The sequence below is a fragment of the Lycium barbarum genome, chromosome 2 (assembly GCF_019175385.1).
Source record: "Lycium barbarum isolate Lr01 chromosome 2, ASM1917538v2, whole genome shotgun sequence".
Taxonomy (NCBI): Eukaryota; Viridiplantae; Streptophyta; class Magnoliopsida; order Solanales; family Solanaceae; genus Lycium; species Lycium barbarum.
This window is the reverse complement of record NC_083338.1, coordinates 130,430,601-130,449,417: the sequence shown is the minus strand read 5'-3', so window position 1 is coordinate 130,449,417 and position 18,817 is coordinate 130,430,601. Positions and strand designations below refer to the sequence as shown.

General features: G+C 36.3%; 1 protein-coding gene across 16 annotated transcripts; it reads left to right on the top strand.

Annotated features, from left to right (window-relative positions):
* On the top strand, positions 1–11,694 carry LOC132627237 (bidirectional sugar transporter SWEET1-like). 16 transcript variants are annotated; one of them, XM_060342468.1, is made up of 8 exons: positions 1–1,333; positions 2,342–4,224; positions 5,132–5,162; positions 8,028–8,064; positions 8,199–8,294; positions 9,399–9,678; positions 10,909–11,028; positions 11,215–11,694. In XM_060342468.1, exons 4-8 carry the CDS (start codon positions 8,054–8,056, stop codon positions 11,362–11,364), a joined length of 657 nt encoding a protein of 218 aa, XP_060198451.1. In that variant the 5' UTR covers positions 1–1,333; positions 2,342–4,224; positions 5,132–5,162; positions 8,028–8,053; the 3' UTR covers positions 11,365–11,694. The 16 variants fall into 16 exon arrangements, with proteins under 16 accessions (XP_060198451.1, XP_060198446.1, XP_060198452.1 ...); XM_060342463.1 differs by having other exon boundaries at positions 8,180–8,294; XM_060342469.1 differs by lacking the exon at positions 5,132–5,162 and having other exon boundaries at positions 2,342–4,223.
* Positions 11,695–18,817: the final 7,123 nt, after the last annotated feature.

Here is an 18,817-nt window from a genome sequence, read left to right as displayed (position 1 = left end):
AGTTGAAGTACTTTGATTGGTTAGTATGCTGTTCACCATGGTAATAGTAAATCAAAAAATCCTTTTAGCTTTAAAGTCATCTGGTTTTAATGCTGCAAGTGCATTATGAACTACCAAACTGATCATGAAAAGCCTGATACTTATGTCAGTTTTGATTTCACTTTCATTATACCTCATGTTTGTATCTTATATTGGTGTTTTCCGTTTATGGAAATGATGCAATAACTCCCAATCAGCCACCCCAACCAAAAAGGAAAAAGTACAAAGTGAAAATATAAATACTCCAGTTTGTTGGACATGACCTTCACTTTACTGAGTATATCTGCTATCTTTGAATTTCTGTTTGCTTCAAAGCTCTCTTAATCTCCCCCCCCCCCCCCCCCCCCCCCCCCCCCAAGAATTTTTAAAAGAAGATGTCCTACGAGAAATTCAATTGAATACTATCTCACTTGTCATATTTACTTTTGAAGATATAACGAGTATGAGACAAAGAAATAAACAAAAATTGACTAGTCCTAACAGATCCTTGTTGGGAAGTTGAATAAGGAGTTAATAATATCGTGATAGGATGGCCCAATGGCAATGCAGGTTGGGTTTGTAATATCAGATCCATCCTTTCATTCTCATACTGGTTTTTTGTTATGAAATGACGCTGTGCCTTCCAGCCTTACTGCACACAACCTCCAATCTCAGGAAAGAGAAAAGGAAATTGGGAAACACGCTTCAGTTATTGGAGAAAAACCTTCTAATATTGCTGGTAAATCGTAGTTCAATTAAATATAGAATCAGAATAACTTTGACTTTCTCTTTGCTTTCTTGTTTTTTGTCAAATATGCTTCCCAAAGTCTGTTGGTTCTTGTAGTTTCCTTGCAGGCCAGTATCCTCTTCAACTCGCTCCCAAAATGTATTAAGAAAAAATGAAATTCTGCATTCAGATTTTGTTTCCGGTGTTGAAATTGTTGAACCGGACAATGAGTTCGAAAGGAACATAACACAAGCAGACAAGGAAAGAGCAAAAGTTACAGACTTACGACTAAACACTGAACAAAGCCTTGGTCAGTCGAGCTAGCAAAAATTGTAGTTCCCGACCAAGTTGAGTTTTCTAATTTCTTCATGGGCTTAACCAAGTGGCATGCACCAAGTTTGACTAGATCATGTTTTATGAAGCATTTTGGACCAGGTGCCTTTTGATATAACCTGGTTGGGTCTGAGATTAAGAAACAGTCATGAGAAGGTCCTCAGAAGCTGAAAATTTCGTCAAAAACCAATTCTTCTGAAGAAATATGGGTGGGAGCGTTAAGTCCAAAAGCTCTTGTTGGCTAATAAAATAATGGTACACCACTGTTTTCTCACTATCTTATCTTCAGTTTTCCCCTCACTAGCTTCTCATTGGATGTTTGTTACATGGATCACACTTTCTTTTTCTGTTGTTCTTTTCCATATAAATATTATTATCAATAAACTTTTCATGGAATTGAGCGTCATAGATCATATCTTGTCAAATATTACAACTAGCTGATGCCATTGTACAGTTCCAGGTTGCATCTTCATTGTTAATTTAACTAATTTATGGTATAACATTAACAGTGATCTATTTATTCTATAAGGTAAATATCTCCATTTTGAAATTTATTACTCCCTCCGTCCCATTTCATATGAGGGTGTTTGACTAGGCAAGGAGTTTAAGAAGGAAAGGAAGACTTTTGAAACTTGTGGTCCAAAATGAAGTTAAATTGTTTCTAGATATAGAAAGGTGTCATGCTTTTTGGGATTGACTAAAAAGGAAGAGTGTCACATAAATTGGGAGGGAGGGAGTAAAAGCTTAGAGAAATTAAAATGCAGTGCTTAAACTGAGCCAGAAAGGTATTAGTTTCGGATATCTTCTATACCATGCAACTCTCGACTTTAAATCATGCAAGTTAGAGAGAATACGAATTAAAGACGGGTTTTCAGCTACCTCCAGTTCTCAATCCAACAGGAACTTGGATTCTCATTGTTCCTTTAACTCAAATACTTCTTGAATCTAGCAAAATTAAGTCATATAGGACAACACATCGCTTAAACTAACCTTAACCAAATCTTAATCATGCCTATTGTATTTGAGCAATACTGAAAATATCCCTTGATAATGCTTAAATGTTGATTCTAATGATTCTTCAAAGATTTAATCTATGGTAGATTGCCCTATTGAGTCCCCTCCACTGTTAATAGTGTTGTAATCCCGATTATCCAAGCTAAGGATGAATAAGAACTGAGGGTTATATATATATATATATATATATATATATATATATATATATATATATATATATATATATATATATATATATATATATTTCAGTGCTACGTTCGGTGGGAGACGATCTAGCACCACCAACTTTTAGCTCTACACGTTTGGGTGATGCCAAAGCTAGAGCAAGGCATGCCAGTGGGCCGCGACAACATAAGGAAGGGCCTGATAGCAGGATTCCTTACAGGGTGTTCGAGTGTCACAATGAGGTGGAGGCAGCCACCTGTTTGTGAAAGAGAAGAGGCAAACCATTTCATGGGGAGGCAAAAATCAAAAGGGAGCCAAACTACAGAGGTAGGGAGGCATGATCTAAACCAAGCCGAACCGCTAGGCAGAGAGGCAGTGTGGGTTTGAGTGGAATTGCGTGGAGCAGAAAGATTACGAAGTCGAACCGCGTGAAGCGGGGAGATCCTTAAAAAGGGCGCTTAACTACTTTGTAGGGAGGCAAAGATGGAATTGGGCCAAACTGCAAGAGCAGGGCGGCGATGCTGAGGGTGAGCCAAACCACTTAACGTGGAGAGGCAGATGTGGGAAGTGTGTCGAACCACCGGAGTGGGGAGATACAAGAGTTAGCCGAGGAGGCAGTATGCTGAATCACGGATGTGAGGAGGCGAAGTCAAAGTGGGGTTAGCTAAGCTTTGGAATTGGATGGATTTCCAAGTTTGAGAATGTGGTCTTTCCAGAGCTAGACAGTACTGGGGTACATCAAACGACCGGGGAACCATAGAGATGGGACCAAGTGCCGAGGTACACCGGGAGTGTAAGGGATCTGCCGAGGAAGTGACGGTTTGAGAACAAAGATGTTGTTCAGAATGGGCGAAGCTACCACTTTGAGAAAATGAAGTACTCACATGGAGTACGTCCCAAGAACTTGACGAGTGCCGGAGGGCGCAAAGTATATGAGTTGCCAAGGACACCACGGTGAAGCATGGGTCATTTAGGGGCCGTGTTACACGTCAAATGGGACAGAGTGAGTTTGAATAGCCACTAGTGTCAGTGTGTGGGCAAGTTACATCGATTTATGGGGTCAAGACTTGATTTGTTTATGCAGCGGATATATATAGATATCTGAAGGTTAAAACACTGAAATCTCATTCAAAAACACTGAAAATTTCAAATAATACCATACTGCTACGCACTCTACAATACCACGTCTCAGTAGCTTATCCTTTCCGCGACATGGGAAAGAGTGTTTGGAGCCCTGACTTTCATTGACCCCGATGCAGTAGGGCTGCACTAGTATCTTTTGCTGGTTTTCTTCTCAGCCAAACTTCATTTCCACCGAAAGACTTCCAAATTAGGATTTCAAGTCTTAGGTATTTTCTAAGTACTATTTGGTACTTGTTTGGGGTGCAATAAACAAGTTTGGATGACCAATAAGCAGTCTACACAATATGTCTAGGAATGAGTAGTTATGTATTGAGCGTGGCTAGAACGAGCCTCCACTTGCAACGACGATTATCAAGAGCTGGTGTAATGAGACAACAAGGTACAATAGACAAAGCTTATCCATGGATGTCACTTGGTTATATCACATGTACTGTCTTCTCCTCACAAATGGTCTTATTGTCCATAAGTGGCATCACATGTGTGCATTTTAAGATTGTTCTTATTGCCTTTTTATTCTTATTTTCATTTTTATGTTGCTTCGGCTATCTTTCAAGATCCTTACTTGAGTGTTAAGAGTAGACTCCAATTTTTCGGGCTAGCTAGTATGTGGACTGATGTATTATTGTCTTTCATGAGCGAAACTTAGAAAGTCAGGAATCGAAGAGTGAGGCAAGGAATTGATGAGAGGAAACTAGGATGAGCATCAAGGATCATGGAAGGCCTATAGAATCAAATAACTGATGCGAAGGTTGTCTTTTTGTTGTCAACCAAAATTACTATTCTTGAGAAAGCTGCACTAGGAGTCAAACCGATCTGATATCAGGTGAACCAGGTGTCTGCTTCCTTACTCCTAGCTACTATTGGCTAGAAATAAATATTCCTGTATATTGAACTCCTTGTATCTAACATTCAATGCTTTGCTATGCTAAGCTTTAATAGCTAATGTGATTATGAAGTTGAATGAAAATTGACCAATTTATTTAAAATCATGAAAAATCGTTGTCTTTATAGATATCAAAGATATATAATTTAAAACGAGATTAAAAGATTTATTTGAACCTGTGCTGTTATGTGGATCCAAAAATCCAATCTGGTGAACGATGATTGCGAGACAAAGGTGGTAATGGTGGAGCCTCCACCATGGAGGTAATCTTTTCAACTATATTCGTAAGGCATGATAGAATTTAAAACTTGCATTGTCTTTTCAAGAGCCACTAATGCTTTGAAAAGATTTAAATATTTGGTTAAAGATGATTTTTGCCTGTAGTCTTAGAGAAGATTGCCAAGATTTTGAATTCTCTTTTGACCAAAATTGTAAATGCGTATAAGGAATTGAATGATTTGGAAAGAACAAGAAAAGAAATTTAAAATAAAGGACACAGCTGAACCAATAATCATATTGTTGGATAGTTAAGAATAATTGAAAGACACTTAACTGGAGGGGAGCAAGGTGATCTAGAGTAGTAAGTTTCTGTTACCTTTCTCCTAAGAGATGTATTTAATTAACCACAACGAAGAAAAGACATGTATTCTTTCGGATTTCTTTTTAATTACTAAAATCACTTTGTATTTCTTCTACTTCCTCTTTTTTTTTTTTTTGTGTTTCCTTCCTAATGTTGATCCAATCCTAATAGTTCGAGCAACCTAGTTCTTCTTTATTCATTCGTTTCGTTCATCTTCACTTCCCATTTGTTCTTAGTCGAACTAAACTAATTATTGGATTTTGACGGGAGAATGTAGGTTGCGACATTTTTTTCTCCAGGTAATTAATATTCCTGAATCAAATTGATTAAGAAGTTATCATATATATAACGTTTTCTTCCTTCCTTGATAGACGAGACTCGTAGCGGAGTCAACTCTAAGCTAGAGGATTGCAGACAAACGTTAGAGTCTAAAGGATTCAAGTTGAGTAGGACCAAAGCAGAGTACTTGGAGTGCAGGTTCAGTGGTGTACCTCAGGAGGCTGACGTGGAAGTGAAGCTTGGTACCCAGGTCATTCAAAAGAAAGGAAGTTTCAAGTATATTGGGTCTATTTTACAAGAAAATGGGGATATTGACGATGATGTTACACATCGTATTGGTGCAGGATGGTTGAAATGGAGGCTCGCTTCCGGAGTGCTGTGTGACAAGAAAGTGCCACCAAAACTTAAGGGCAAGTTCTACAAAGTGGTGGTTAGACCGACTCTGTTGTACGGGGCAGAGTGTTGGCCAGTCAAGAACTCTCACGTGCAGAAGATGAAAGTCGCGGAAATGAGAATGCTGCGGTGGATGTGTGGGCACACTAAGAGAGATAGGATCAGGAATGAGGACATCAAGGACAAGGTGGGAGTGGCATCAGTGGAGGACAAGATGCGGGAAGCGAGGTTGAGATGGTTTGGGCATGTGAAGAGGAGAGGCATAGATGCCCCAGTGCGGAGGTGTGAGAGGTTGGCTTTGGACGGTTTTAGGAGAGGTAGAGGAAGGCCAAAGAAATATTGGGGAGAGGTGATTAGGCAGGACTTGGCGTTGTTTCAGATTACCGAGGACATGACCTTAGATAGGAGGTTGTGGAGGGATCAGATTAGGGTAGAAGGCTAGTAGGTAGTCTCGCTTTTCTGTCGCACTAGTAGGCATAACTTTGCTCTACTTTTTATTGCCCTATGTTTCCTGCTTTTATGTGTTGGGTCTTGTCTCTCCATGCTGTTTTATCATGACTTCTTTGCCCTTGTTTTTATTTTTTATTTTCGCATTGCTTTGATTTGCCTGTCGGTATCTGACTTTTCTCCCCTTGTTTTCTGATTTTCTTTTGAGCCGAGGGTCTTTCGGAAACCGCCTCCCTACCAAGGTGGGGGTAAGGTCTGCGTACATTTAACCCTCCCCAGACCCCAAACTGTGGGATTCAACTGGGTATGTTGTTGTTGTTGTTCCTTCTATAAAAGTACTCATCCATTCCCTAGGCCTTCCTAATAATTATTTACAATAAGATCGAAAAGAATAAGAGTCAAAATTAAAAGAGAGGATAGTGGTGGAAAAGAGAGAATGGAATCTTTTTCTTTCATTAACTGAAAAATAAAAGAAAATTATTGGTAATGTTTAACACAAGTTCCATTAGTGGGTATCTTTTTGTTCTTAGCACATCTTAATGCAGATGCTTTTTGGTCACTATGAGGAAGTTTTATTAAAATAGTTCTGTACTTATGCTTTTGCTGAGAATAAATATCACCTTCCAATAAATCCCCGTTCTTTATACTTTCTTACATGTTCTCTGAATCCAAAGATGTTGAAGAAGCAAAAGAGAGGTGAGACTTTGAGAGCGATTATACAAGTATGTTTAAAGGACAATCTTTTTCCCCCTAAATAGAGAAAATGTTAGTGATTATAAATCTATAGCTAAAGTAAGAAAGTAGGGTTAAACTCACGGGCATATGAGAACTTTTTATCAATCTCGTGGCATATGAGTGTTTTATAATGAAATATTCACAAATATCTTGAAAAATATTTATTTGATGACAAAAGTTATGTATCTCTTTATTTTATGGTTTTCTTTTTTATTTAAGATTAACTGTTCACCCACTTGTAGAAAAATACTACTATTACTGTTATGTGATAATACTTTTTCAGTTAATCCTCAGATGATTATTATTGTAATGCCTGATCCACCTATATTTCACCCTTTACAATCCTGACCATCCATGGAAAACAAAATTAAAAAGTAATTTGAGTAAATCTTGGGTGGATTGAGCCCTTGTTGTGTTGTTGATGCAAACTATCTTGGTCTTCATTCCCTTGGCTTGGGTTTCACTCAAAGTTGCAATTGGACTCACCTGCTTTGGAATGATTTGTAAAAGTAAACATAAACGAGACTCATTATTAAAGCTTGAGTTTGTGATGGATTCACATTATGGCTGAATCATATATAGATCATGAGTTAGGGCTTGACTCATGATATAAGCTTCTGAGAATTTTGAATTTGCAAATTTGTGGAGTTTATGACTCCTAACTGATATGGGTATTGAGGATTCCACAAGAGTTGGTTGATAACTTGCTATAGATGAGTGTTGTTACAGATAAGGTCAAATAAGGTTTGAACCAATAAACTGGTATCAGGGATATTGAATCCTATGGTATTACGTACTAGATAATTTTTTTGAGCTTTATCAATTGTTAATCCTTAGATATGCATTGTCTCATAGATTTGTTGAAGGAGTTGAGATCGAGTAAATTGGATGATATAATATGAATGATAAATTAAATTCCTCTTCCATCTTTTCTTCAATTGCCCAACGAATAACTTCAACATGTCCTAATAAGTCACAATAATCCTAATCAATATAAAATCAATAACATTAGACTAGTTGAGCATATATTACCACCAAAAATACTCAATGGACGATAAAAGTAGGAGTAAATTAACACTAAAACATATATAAATATGCTCAACATCACTGGCCTGCACCATATGCTAACTTTCTCTGGGACATTTCCAGTTTTCTAGCTTGAAAAAAGCATCTCTTCCATGAGAGACATCAAAATTTTCCGCACTGCTTTTGGAATTTTAGGTTCATGCATCTTAATTCTTGTTCTCATTCCTAGTTTTCTCTGAATATTGGTTATTATAACTCTTTTTTCTTTTTTCTTCTTGGAATAGGAGATGTTTTTGGTTTATTACTGTTCATGGCGCCCATGTAAGCCTTCTTGAAAATTTTCTTTATTTTGTTACGTTTGTGTGTGCGCGCTCTTTTCGTCTTCTAATTTGGTTTATTTTTCTCATCAAAACTAATAGAACACTTTAATGATCAGATTTTGACACTACATACAGGATTACATTCAAAAGGATTATTAGGAAGAGATCAACAGAACAGTTCTCTTGCATGCCTTATGTAATAGCTTTGCTCACTTCCTTGGTCACAGCTTGGTAAGTTTCTTCAATTAGCTCTATTGTAACTTGAAAAGCATCTGCTTTTTTCTACCTACCTTGGTCTTTCTCCTATTAATACTTTGTAAATAGTTTTATATCGAATAATTGACCACACTCAGGTCAGAGCTATGGCCAGGGGAGTTTAATCTTCTGAAGCGGCAATGTTACGTGAGGGAAAAATAAAAATCCAATTTTCGCCGCCAAAACTATAGTCTAGTGGTGGTTTCATTGTTCTCTTTCCCCCTTTAGCATCTTTGTTCAAAGGATAAAAATCAACCATTTTCTGTTTCAATTCATATACTAATGAAAAGTTGGGTTTTTCTTGTCATTAGTCAAATTTGAACTCGAAAACAAAACTACATATAGGGTGTGTTATTTTTCACGAAAAATGTTTTCTCTATTTATTTTCTGGCGTTTAGTAAGTAAAAGATATTATTTCAAGAGTATTTATATATAATCTAGACAAGCAATATGGTGTCAGGATATGTGGTGAATTTTTTTTTTGCCGGGGGGTGGGGGGTGGGTAAGCGAGGAGGGTGGGTGAAGGGGGAGGAGTGGGATAGGAAAGGGTGGGGGTCTTGGGGTAGGGCGGGCGTAAGGGGGGTGCAGGAGGATTGTATTGGGGTTGGGGTACGGTGTTTAGGGGTGCGGAGGATACATTTAGTGTGAAATGCTACTTAAGGAGCTTGTTTTTCTAGAGAAAATATTTTTCAAATTTTTGACCAACCAAACATAGAAAATTAGGGAAAATATTTTCCTACGAAACACCTATAGAGAAGTTGGTGAGACTCAATGGAATATTTATTTAGCTCCGAAATTTCAAGTGAGTTTAGTTTTTGTTAGTGATGGTGTAAAAATGTTAACACAGTCTGGTTGGAGAATTAGAAATAAATTCTATAATAAATATTATTAAATGCTAACCTAGTAAAAATGGTACTAACATGCTGTTACATATTAAACTACACTGATGGTGTAAAGAACTCTTAACTGTTGGTGTATATAATTCAAGTCCAAACATAATATTATCGATCTTTTGCTTTTTTCTTCTTTAAATAAATATTGAGTTTAATTTAGGATTCCAACTTTGATGAATGCAAACAGGTACAGTTTACCTTTTGTGTCACCAGACAACCTGTTGGTAACTATCATTAGTTCCATAGGCATTGGCCTGGAGGCAACCTACGTGCTTATTTTCCTCATATTTTCCTCCAAGAAAGAGAAGGCCAAGATCTGCGGATACCTCTTTGTGGTCCTTTCCATCTTCTCATGCCTCGCCTTGGTTTCCATGTTAGCATTTAAGGGCAATAAAAGGAAACTCCTTTGTGGCTTTGCGTATGCAGTTTCTAGCATTATGATGTATGGTTCTCCTCTCTCTGTAATGGTAAGTTTTTCAATCTTCCTCTTGTTTAGATAAGTAACTAGCTGATTCAGTTTTAGTATACTCAATAGGTACTAGAAGTAAGAAAGTTTTACAATGTCATCCTTTATGATGTTTTTTTGGTTTGAGTTTAGGCATTTCATTTACCTTTAGATGTAGGTTGGTATATTTACTGAATGGATTTATCATTGTTATGGACAGGTTACAAAAGGTATGTTCGTCTATAATCTATTTTTATGTGTTTGCCAATTTAGGCATTTTATCCACCTTTTGCTATCCGTTGGTTAATCTATTAGATTTATCGGTCAATTATGGTAAGTAAATCACTGATTTTATTCAAATATCTTTCCAGTGGACTAAGCCCCGTTTGTTTGCCTGTTAAGATTATTTGAGTCTGATACATATCCAATTATTAGGAAATTTTTCTTTTTATATGAGCACTGGATATTTAGGATTGTTTACTCCTCAATGTCTGAGTGTGTTTAATTATTTTTATTTGAAAATTAATAAAATAAAAATTTAAATAAAATAATAATCAAATGTTATATTCACAAAATATTAGGGAAAATCTTCATTTACATGGTATTGTGAAAACTGTTTATTTGACTAAGCACGCTCTAAAAGCTAGTTGCAGTGGTAGTTGACAGTAATGGTGGCCAATATTGATGGTTCAGATGTGATGCCTACTGGTGATTGTATCTGGTATAGCTGATCAGGAAAGGTGGTTGGCTGGTTGTGCAATGGTGTATGGAAGGTGGAAGTTTGTGGTGGTGATTGTGATTTGTGAGGCGGAGGCTAGTGATAGAGGCTGTGGTGGCCTGCGGGTCGAGATGGAGGTGGTTATTGGTGGTGGGCTGGTGGCTGTGTAATGGAGGTGGTTGGTAGTTTTGGCTAGTGGTGGAAATGGTTAGCGGTGCTAGTTGTGCAATAGTGGATGTTTAGTGGAGGCTGATGGTGGTTGTTGTGCGGTAGTAATGGATACAACAATGATAAAAGGTCACCTTCACAGAAAACTTTTAAGTATACATCATCTTAACGATTTTATGATTTTGCACTTAAGCTGTCATCCTGACATATTCAGAGTAAGTGATTGTAAAAGAAAAAAAACAAATGCACTTAATATACTGAGATTGATGATTCAAATTTAGACATTCATAAGTAAGCATGTATTATGCAGTAAAACAAAATACTCTTTTATGTTCTTTTATTTTTATTCCATTTCTCACTTGATAGATGCTGGTGATCAAATCTAAAAGCGTGGAGTACATGCCATTCTTCTTGTCGCTATCTGTTCTCATCTGCAGTACCTCATGGTCTATTTTCGCCCTCCTTGGAAAGGACCCTTTCATTCTTGTAAGTAGCTTTTATTTGAAGTATTCAGTAACTTTTACGTTGGTCATTTTGTGACTAGAATTTTTGTAAAATTTTCAGAGAATCATGATACTGAAGTCAGTACCAACAAAATAAAGGAATAAAAGATTGAGTTAATAACAATGAGAAATCTTAAGATTAAATCTCAGAGAAGTGTTTATTTTACAGGTACCGAATGTCGTTGGAACTTTATTAGGAGCAGTGCAGTTGATTTTATACACAATTTATCGTGATAACAGAAGGGAAGTCAAGAAAGATGAAATGAATGATGTAGTGGAGATGAGGGTTGAAAAACTCCAGGATAAAGAAGCTAGCTGACACCCAAAATGCATGAGATTGGAAATTCATAAATTTCATTCAAATGTACGCAAAGTTTCTGAAGTTATATACCTACTTAAAAAGTATTATCTTGTAACACTCCGTTTGGATCGATAGTTATGGTTGCTTCTTTCAACTGTCTGGGAGCGAGCATATGCAACCACTTACCTTTCTATACCTATAAGAAAATTAAATACTGAGATTGTGGTTAATGCAGTCTTAAGCTTCTGAATGCTCAACCCATACCCAACTACTCATCAGAATTGCGTGCCTCTCGAGTCATCTGAGTGGTATTGCTATGTTTTGATATGTCAAATCACCTTTATTTCACTGTATACTTTATAAATGTAGTATATGGCCTTCTAAAGGTAAATTTCTATGTTCTGATTCGTTGTATCTTGCTTTATTGAATTCTAAATCAGTGGATACTAAGTCGTAAGAACTTTTGTTTTTTGCTAAAAAACTTTTTCAAAAGTATTCAAAGAACCTTTGCATAGGACCTAAATTAGAAGTCTTACCTATTCATGATAACAATTTTGTCCATAAAAGACCCTTTATAATAGGATTTTAGTGAGAGCAAATCCAAGGGAGAAGGAAAATATCTTGGCAATATTTTAATTCGTTTTGTTTAAGTTTTTAAGTATTTGGGATGTAATATGTGTTGTTTTTATTTAATTTAATTTTAAAAAAAAAAATATTCTTACTTAGTGTTTTAGGAAATGAATTTCAACGGATAGGCAACTGTGATGCACGGGAACCCTTTCTCATTTCATGGGAATCTCCAAGTCTGAAATTCAAGGATTTCGTAATACTTTTATACTCCATTAAATAACCACTTAAAAATAAAAGAGGATTAGGCGCACTAATATACTTATTTTTTCTTCTTTTTTATTATGTTAGGTAGGATGGGGTTACATTGCAAATCCAAACCTTTACTTTGCCAGGAAATTACACCCAATAACCTTGAAAATGGGCGGTTTTGTACTTTTGAGCTCCACTCGCTTCATGATCAAATTTTCAAGGTTAAAAGTCAAAATTTACTATTAAACTTGATTTACCCAATAACCTTGAAATGCGGTCTTGAACTTTTGAGCTCTGCTTATCTCATGAGCAAATTTTCAAGGTTAAAAGTTAAAATTTACTATTAAACTTGATTTACCCGATAACCTTGAAATTAAGTGGTCTTGAACTTTTGAGCTCCACTTATCTTATGGGAAATCTTAAAGGTCAAAAGTTAAAACTTATTAAATTTGAAATTTTGTACATAAAGTAAGCGGGGTCAAAAGTCCAAAATCATCAAATTTGAAGAACATCCCTGTAAATTACCCTTGCTCAATAATTTGGTCCGCGAAGGTCCTATATTTTGTTATAATGCATTTTTGTTATTTAAAAAAAGCTTTTTCAACACCAAACTCGTCGTATTAAGTAGCCCCTTATCTCTCAAAAAGAAAAAAAAATTGGAAACTTATTCTATTAGATTTGGAGCTATGAGATAGTGCTTTAATTTACCCTTTTAAAGTCTTGCAAGTTCTCGAGTTCAATGAGAGAATTCAAAACATTAAAACATCTTCTTGCTTCAAGAAGTAAGTCTCTTCTGGTGTCCTATGTTCATGTAACCATTATGCAATAAGCAATACATACAATCAATTGTTAATATAAAATCTTACACAATTCTTACATACTGTATTGAGCTTCGGAGAATTTGGAACAGGGAACAAGCCATAAAAAACCATCTCAAAATTTGATCTATAGGTATAGATCTTGGGATAAAAAGAAAATCAAATTTATCTAAAGAAATGGCTATTTGTCTCATTGGAGAAGTGTTATTCACTGGGTTCTTAATTAAAATAATTAGACCTGAACTTATAATGCTTAAAGGAAACGAAAACAGTACTGTTTAAATTTAAAATTTAATTTTCAGCCCAAAATTGACCGTGTGTCCTTAAGAGATTTAATCTCTTCACAGTACTCGAAGTATAGATTAATTATGTTCTCTCAGGATAGAACATAATATCTTTACTGGAATAGCGGTGCCTAAACTCTGGCAACGTTCGGATGCAATGGTCGGGGAGCAGAGAGCAGAGCAAATCACACGACTCTACTTTTTATTTTGAAACAATGCAAAGAAAAGAAAAGAAAACGAATTTGAAATCTATGCAAAAATCCGAGGCCAGGTCTCATTATATAGACAACTAACAAATAGATGTTGTGATGAAAATGTATAACCTAATCTGGTGTTCATCCAAAGTAAAAATTGGTGTGCCTTTTCTAAAGATAAGTGACTTTTCGGAAAATAGTTACTTTGAAAAAAAAACACTAGAAAAAACCTTCATTTTTCATTCGCACCCAAAACAAAACCCAATAAGAAGTTGGGAAAGAATTAGCTAATAATAATATTGACATCATGGTCAGCTCCACATTAGTTATTTAGCATGGTCTTCTGTTGGAGGTGCTTTGGTTTTTGGTCACTGGCCGACCCAATTTTGTGACGAAAACATAGTGCTTTTATCAATCAACTTTGGCTGGTTGGTGAGATATTCATCTCATGACAAATCGAATTACAGATATGATTACACTAAGTATTAGTGTAAGACCCACAAATTAAAGTGAGAATACATCTTATCTAATCTAATCATGGTTAAGTGTATAAGTTTAAATATATAAAAGACAAATATTTTACATTCATTGAATCATCCCTTTATTGAACGATTTATTTAATGAAATTAAGAGTATACATACCAAAATTTTAACTCTATACATTGTCGCAGTAAGTATCTACAAGTTTCTTTTTTCTCTTTTACTTTGATTTTACACATAAATTTGCCATGAGCAAAGTTTTATTTTATTTTATCTTATTTCTTATATTCTTTTAAGAGCGAGTGTTAGACGTGATGCTTTTATTGTCATGTTGTTTAGAGACACCAAATATCGCAAGGAAAAAAAAGATTGCAAGCACAATAAGAAAACACAGTACCAATCAGTTAATGCAGTATCAAATGGTCGTCATGCGAAATTGTGAATACAAACAATCCACCGGGTGGAGTCTGCAGAGAGTAGAGTGTACATACACCTTATCTTTATCTTTTGACGGGTAGATAGGTGTTTTTGATATTCCCCCGACTCAAAGAGAGATGAAAAAGCTTTAGGAAATAAATAGTAGTATGTAATAAGCAGTAATAACAACAAGATAATAGAATAACATAGTAAAAGATGTTAGAAAAATATTAGAGATGATCACATTAAGAAGAACAAATAACAAACAAATAAAGTATAGTAATAACAATAAATATCAGACAAAGTTGAAATTGGAAAACCCGATTCAAGGCATGCTATGGATGGCGCTATCATCAGAGTAGATTTCCATTGCTATCCCGGTGCAAATAGCAAAGTGACGTTCTACTCCCAAGATATAATGAACCACTCAGGAATCTTCTAATGTGCACTCAAATAGAAGTTCCGGAGAACTCTTTTAATCTCTCAACCGCTTTTGTAGGAATTCGGAATAAGAAGAAAAATGGACTCTGGAAGAGAATGACATAATAAAGAGCCTAAAGATCTAGATCTGTTGGTTTTTATTTTCTACATAGGGCTAGTATTTATAGAAAGTGTCACACCTCTTCATGAATAGATATACCCCTTAAGATTGGATGACACATTTTCACAATGAATAGGTGTATCCTTTAAAGAATGGGTAACACATCTTCATAATATATTGCGTCTTTTCAAAGGTACTTTTAAATTTTGAATCACTCCTAAAATAAATTCTAACAAAAAAAAACAATCAAATAGTACTAGAAATAAAAACAAGCAATTCAAACCAGTATAAAAAGGCATGATGAAATACTATAAAAAGAAAAATAATATGATAATCGAAGTACAAGCAACAACAAATCATGAGATATTGTGAATCCTGAAGATTATTTTTGTTGGAGATATTACTTGATGATTTTATATAGGTTTTATATAATGTGTATATTGTGTATATTTCATTCTTTGTACATATAACAAATTCTGATTAGTTTTTAGTTGATTAGTCCAGGCTGGCCCAATGTAAATACCAAGTCCATTTATCCAAAGTATCTGAATTGGGACATTGTCATTTTACTTTCTGTCACAAGGAATGACACACGGTTTCTCTCTTCCTTCTCTCTACAATTAGGGCTTTGTCCCAATTTTAAATTTCCTTCGATTATCTCTTCGTCTTCAAGTTAACATGGTATCAGAGCGGTGATTCCGACTCCTCTCGTTCTCCGCTTTCGTCCGATTGTACCCTTGGGCTTTGATTCTGATTTTTCTAGATGATTCGAGAATGTTCGAGAATTCTAGGGTTTCGATTTTTCGTTGTTTTCAAACCAAACAAGGCCTTACTTATTCAGGTTGCGAAGAAGACCGGTAAACTCTTCCAATTTTCACTCTTTTGAGGATTTTTTTCCAGTTCATAGTTAGGGTTGCTTGTACGATAGTTTTTGTAGTGAGTTTTACTTTAGATTCGCATATCGATTTGTCGATTCTCTTATTGTATTAGTTGTTCTTGTTCTTCCGCATCAATTTTTAGTTACGATGGGTACAGATCAACCTCGAAATGTTCAAAATTCGACTGGGAATTCGAGTGGTTTTACTGAGTTCACTATAGAACATTCTCACCCCTTTTACATACATCCTTCAGATAGTCCTGGTTTACAACTAGTTCATGTTCCCTTCAATGGCACTAGTTTGTCATTTGGAGGAGTAGCATGCTAACTTCCCTATCAGCTAAGAATAAACTAACCTTAGTAGATGGTAGGGAGCCTCAACTTGAGAAGAATAGTCCTCTATATTTATTTTGGGAAAGATGCAACCATATGGTGAAAGCTTGGATAACAAACTCACTTTCTAGGGAAATAGCTATTAGTGTCATGTGCATGACCACTGCCAAAGAAGTCTGGAAGGACATCAATGACAGGTTTGGTCAATCCAATGGGTCCAAATACATACAACTCCAAAGGGAGATAGCATCCACTGGCCAAGGTTCCTTAGATATTGCTGGGTATTTCACAAAAATGAGGAGCCTCTGGAATGAAGCTAAATTCTTCATATGTTGGACCTGAATGCATATATGGTGCCTTGCCCAAATTCATACAAGATCAACAATTGTTTCAGTTCCTGAGTAGGCTCAAGACACTTATTCTACTGTTAAGAGTAATACCTTGGTGATGGCTCCTCTCCCTACTCTGAGTAAAATGTACAATCTTCTATAGCGGGATGAAAGTCAAAAGGAAGCTAAGCCTGTTATTCCAAGTTTTTCTGGTGACTCAGCTTCCTTCTCCGCTTCTACCAGTCACCACAACTACAATAGAAACAATCAACACAGAGTCTCTTTTGACTCAAAGAAACCTTACTATCCTTTAACAAACACATCATCAAACAATGTATGCAAGTATTGTAAAAGGTGTGGCCACACTATTGATGATTGTCATAAATTACATGGGTATCCACCTGGTTACAAGTTCACTAAGAACAAAAAGGTTGCAGCATCCTGTGTCCAAGTGAACACACAACAGCAGTCTAACTTTACTCCACCCAATTTTAACAGTGTCTCTCCTAGTTCTCTTGCCCCTGTACTTTGCAAACAGCCTGATTTCAATGGTTTTAACAAGGAACAATGTAATCAGATCATGTATATGCTACAACAACATCAGGCTTCCCCTTCTCAGCAGAATCAACCTATGTTTCCTTACCAAGCTCCAAACATGGAAGACTCATCTGGCTTTGCCAACTTTGTAGGATCTTTCTCTGAGAAGGGTACTTTTGCAGGTATGGTTGGCAGTTGTGGTTCTGTGTTTAGTCAAAATGGCTATATTGTGTGTGCATCCTCTCACTTAGGTGTAAATCCTTGGATTTTACACTCAGGTGCCACAAACCATATGACACCCCATAAACATTTTTTACACAACCTTACACCTCTATCTAGACCTTTCTTAATTACTCTGCCCAATGATTACAAAGTAAAAGTAGTTTCCACTGAATCTTTGAAACTAAGGGATGATATTACTCTGCATAATGTATTGTTGGTTCCTTCCTTTCATTTCAATTTGATTTCTGTCTATCAACTTCTTAAACAACTCCAATGCTTAGCAATATTTTCCATTTCTGCCTATTATTTGCAGGGCCCTTCTCTGAAGAGGCCACTGGAAATTGGTAGGGCTGCAAATGGATTATACTTTTATCATCATGCAGGAAATTCTACTCCTAGATCCTTGTCCATCCCCGTTTCATCTTTTAATTTTTTAAATTCTGATGACATTGTTGACACTGTCCCTTCCCTAATTTCCTCTTGTAATCCAAATGTTCCCATTAATAAAGTGGATCTGTTTTGGCACCAAAGACTGGGCCATATGCCCTATAACATAATGAAATCTATTCCTTCCATTAGTTCTATTATATCACCCAAACAAACTTTCACACTCCCCAACAAAATGGGGTGGTAGAGAGGAAACACAAACATCTTATTGAAACTTCTAGGGCATTACTATTCCAACTCAAACTTCCCCCTAAGTACTAGGGTGATTGTGTTTTGACAGCCACTCACATTATTAACAGACTTCCTTCCTCTGTTCAAAATAACCTTTCTCCTATTGAGAAACTGTATGGTGCTCCTCCTAATTACACTCACCTTAAATCCTTTGGTTGTCAATGTCTTGCTACCACTCCTAAACTTGGCAGGGACAAATTCCACCCAAGATCCATCCCTTGTGTTTTTCTAGGCTACCCATCTGGCAAAAAAGGATACAAACTACTAAATCTCCTTAACCACTCTATTTTTTTCTCCAGAGATGATGTTTTCTTGGAATACTCTTTTCATTATGCTTCTTCCTCTGAACATGTGTTTCCTAATTCTTCACATGCAGACTCATCTGTCCCTCCCTCTTCCATTTCCCTACCTTCCATCATTCCACCAGTTCTTCCCTATTCTTCTTCTTCTATGCCTCCTACTCCACCTTCTCCTAATCCATCTTCTCCTACTCCTCCACCTCTTTCCAACTCTTCCACTTCCTCCATTCCCACTAGAAAATCTAGCAGATCACACCACACTCCTTCATATCTCTCAAACTACATTTGTTCCTCAGTCATTCCTTCCTCAATTCTACCTTCAGATTCCAAGATTTCATTTAGTGAGATATACATGCATGAACCTCAGAACTTCCAGCAAGCTGCAGCTCATCCTGCCTAGCAAGAGGCCAGGCTACAGGAATTCAAAGCTTTGGAAGCAAATAAGAATTGGGAACTGGTCCTTTTACCTCCCTACAAAAAGCCCATATCTTGTAAGTGGGTCTACAAAATAAAAAAGAGGTCTGATGGGTCTGTGGAGAGGTACAAAGTCAGATTAGTGGTCAGAGGTGACACCCAAAAAGAAGGTATTGATTACACAGAAACCTTCTCTCCTGTTGTCAAATTTACTACCATTAAATGCTTT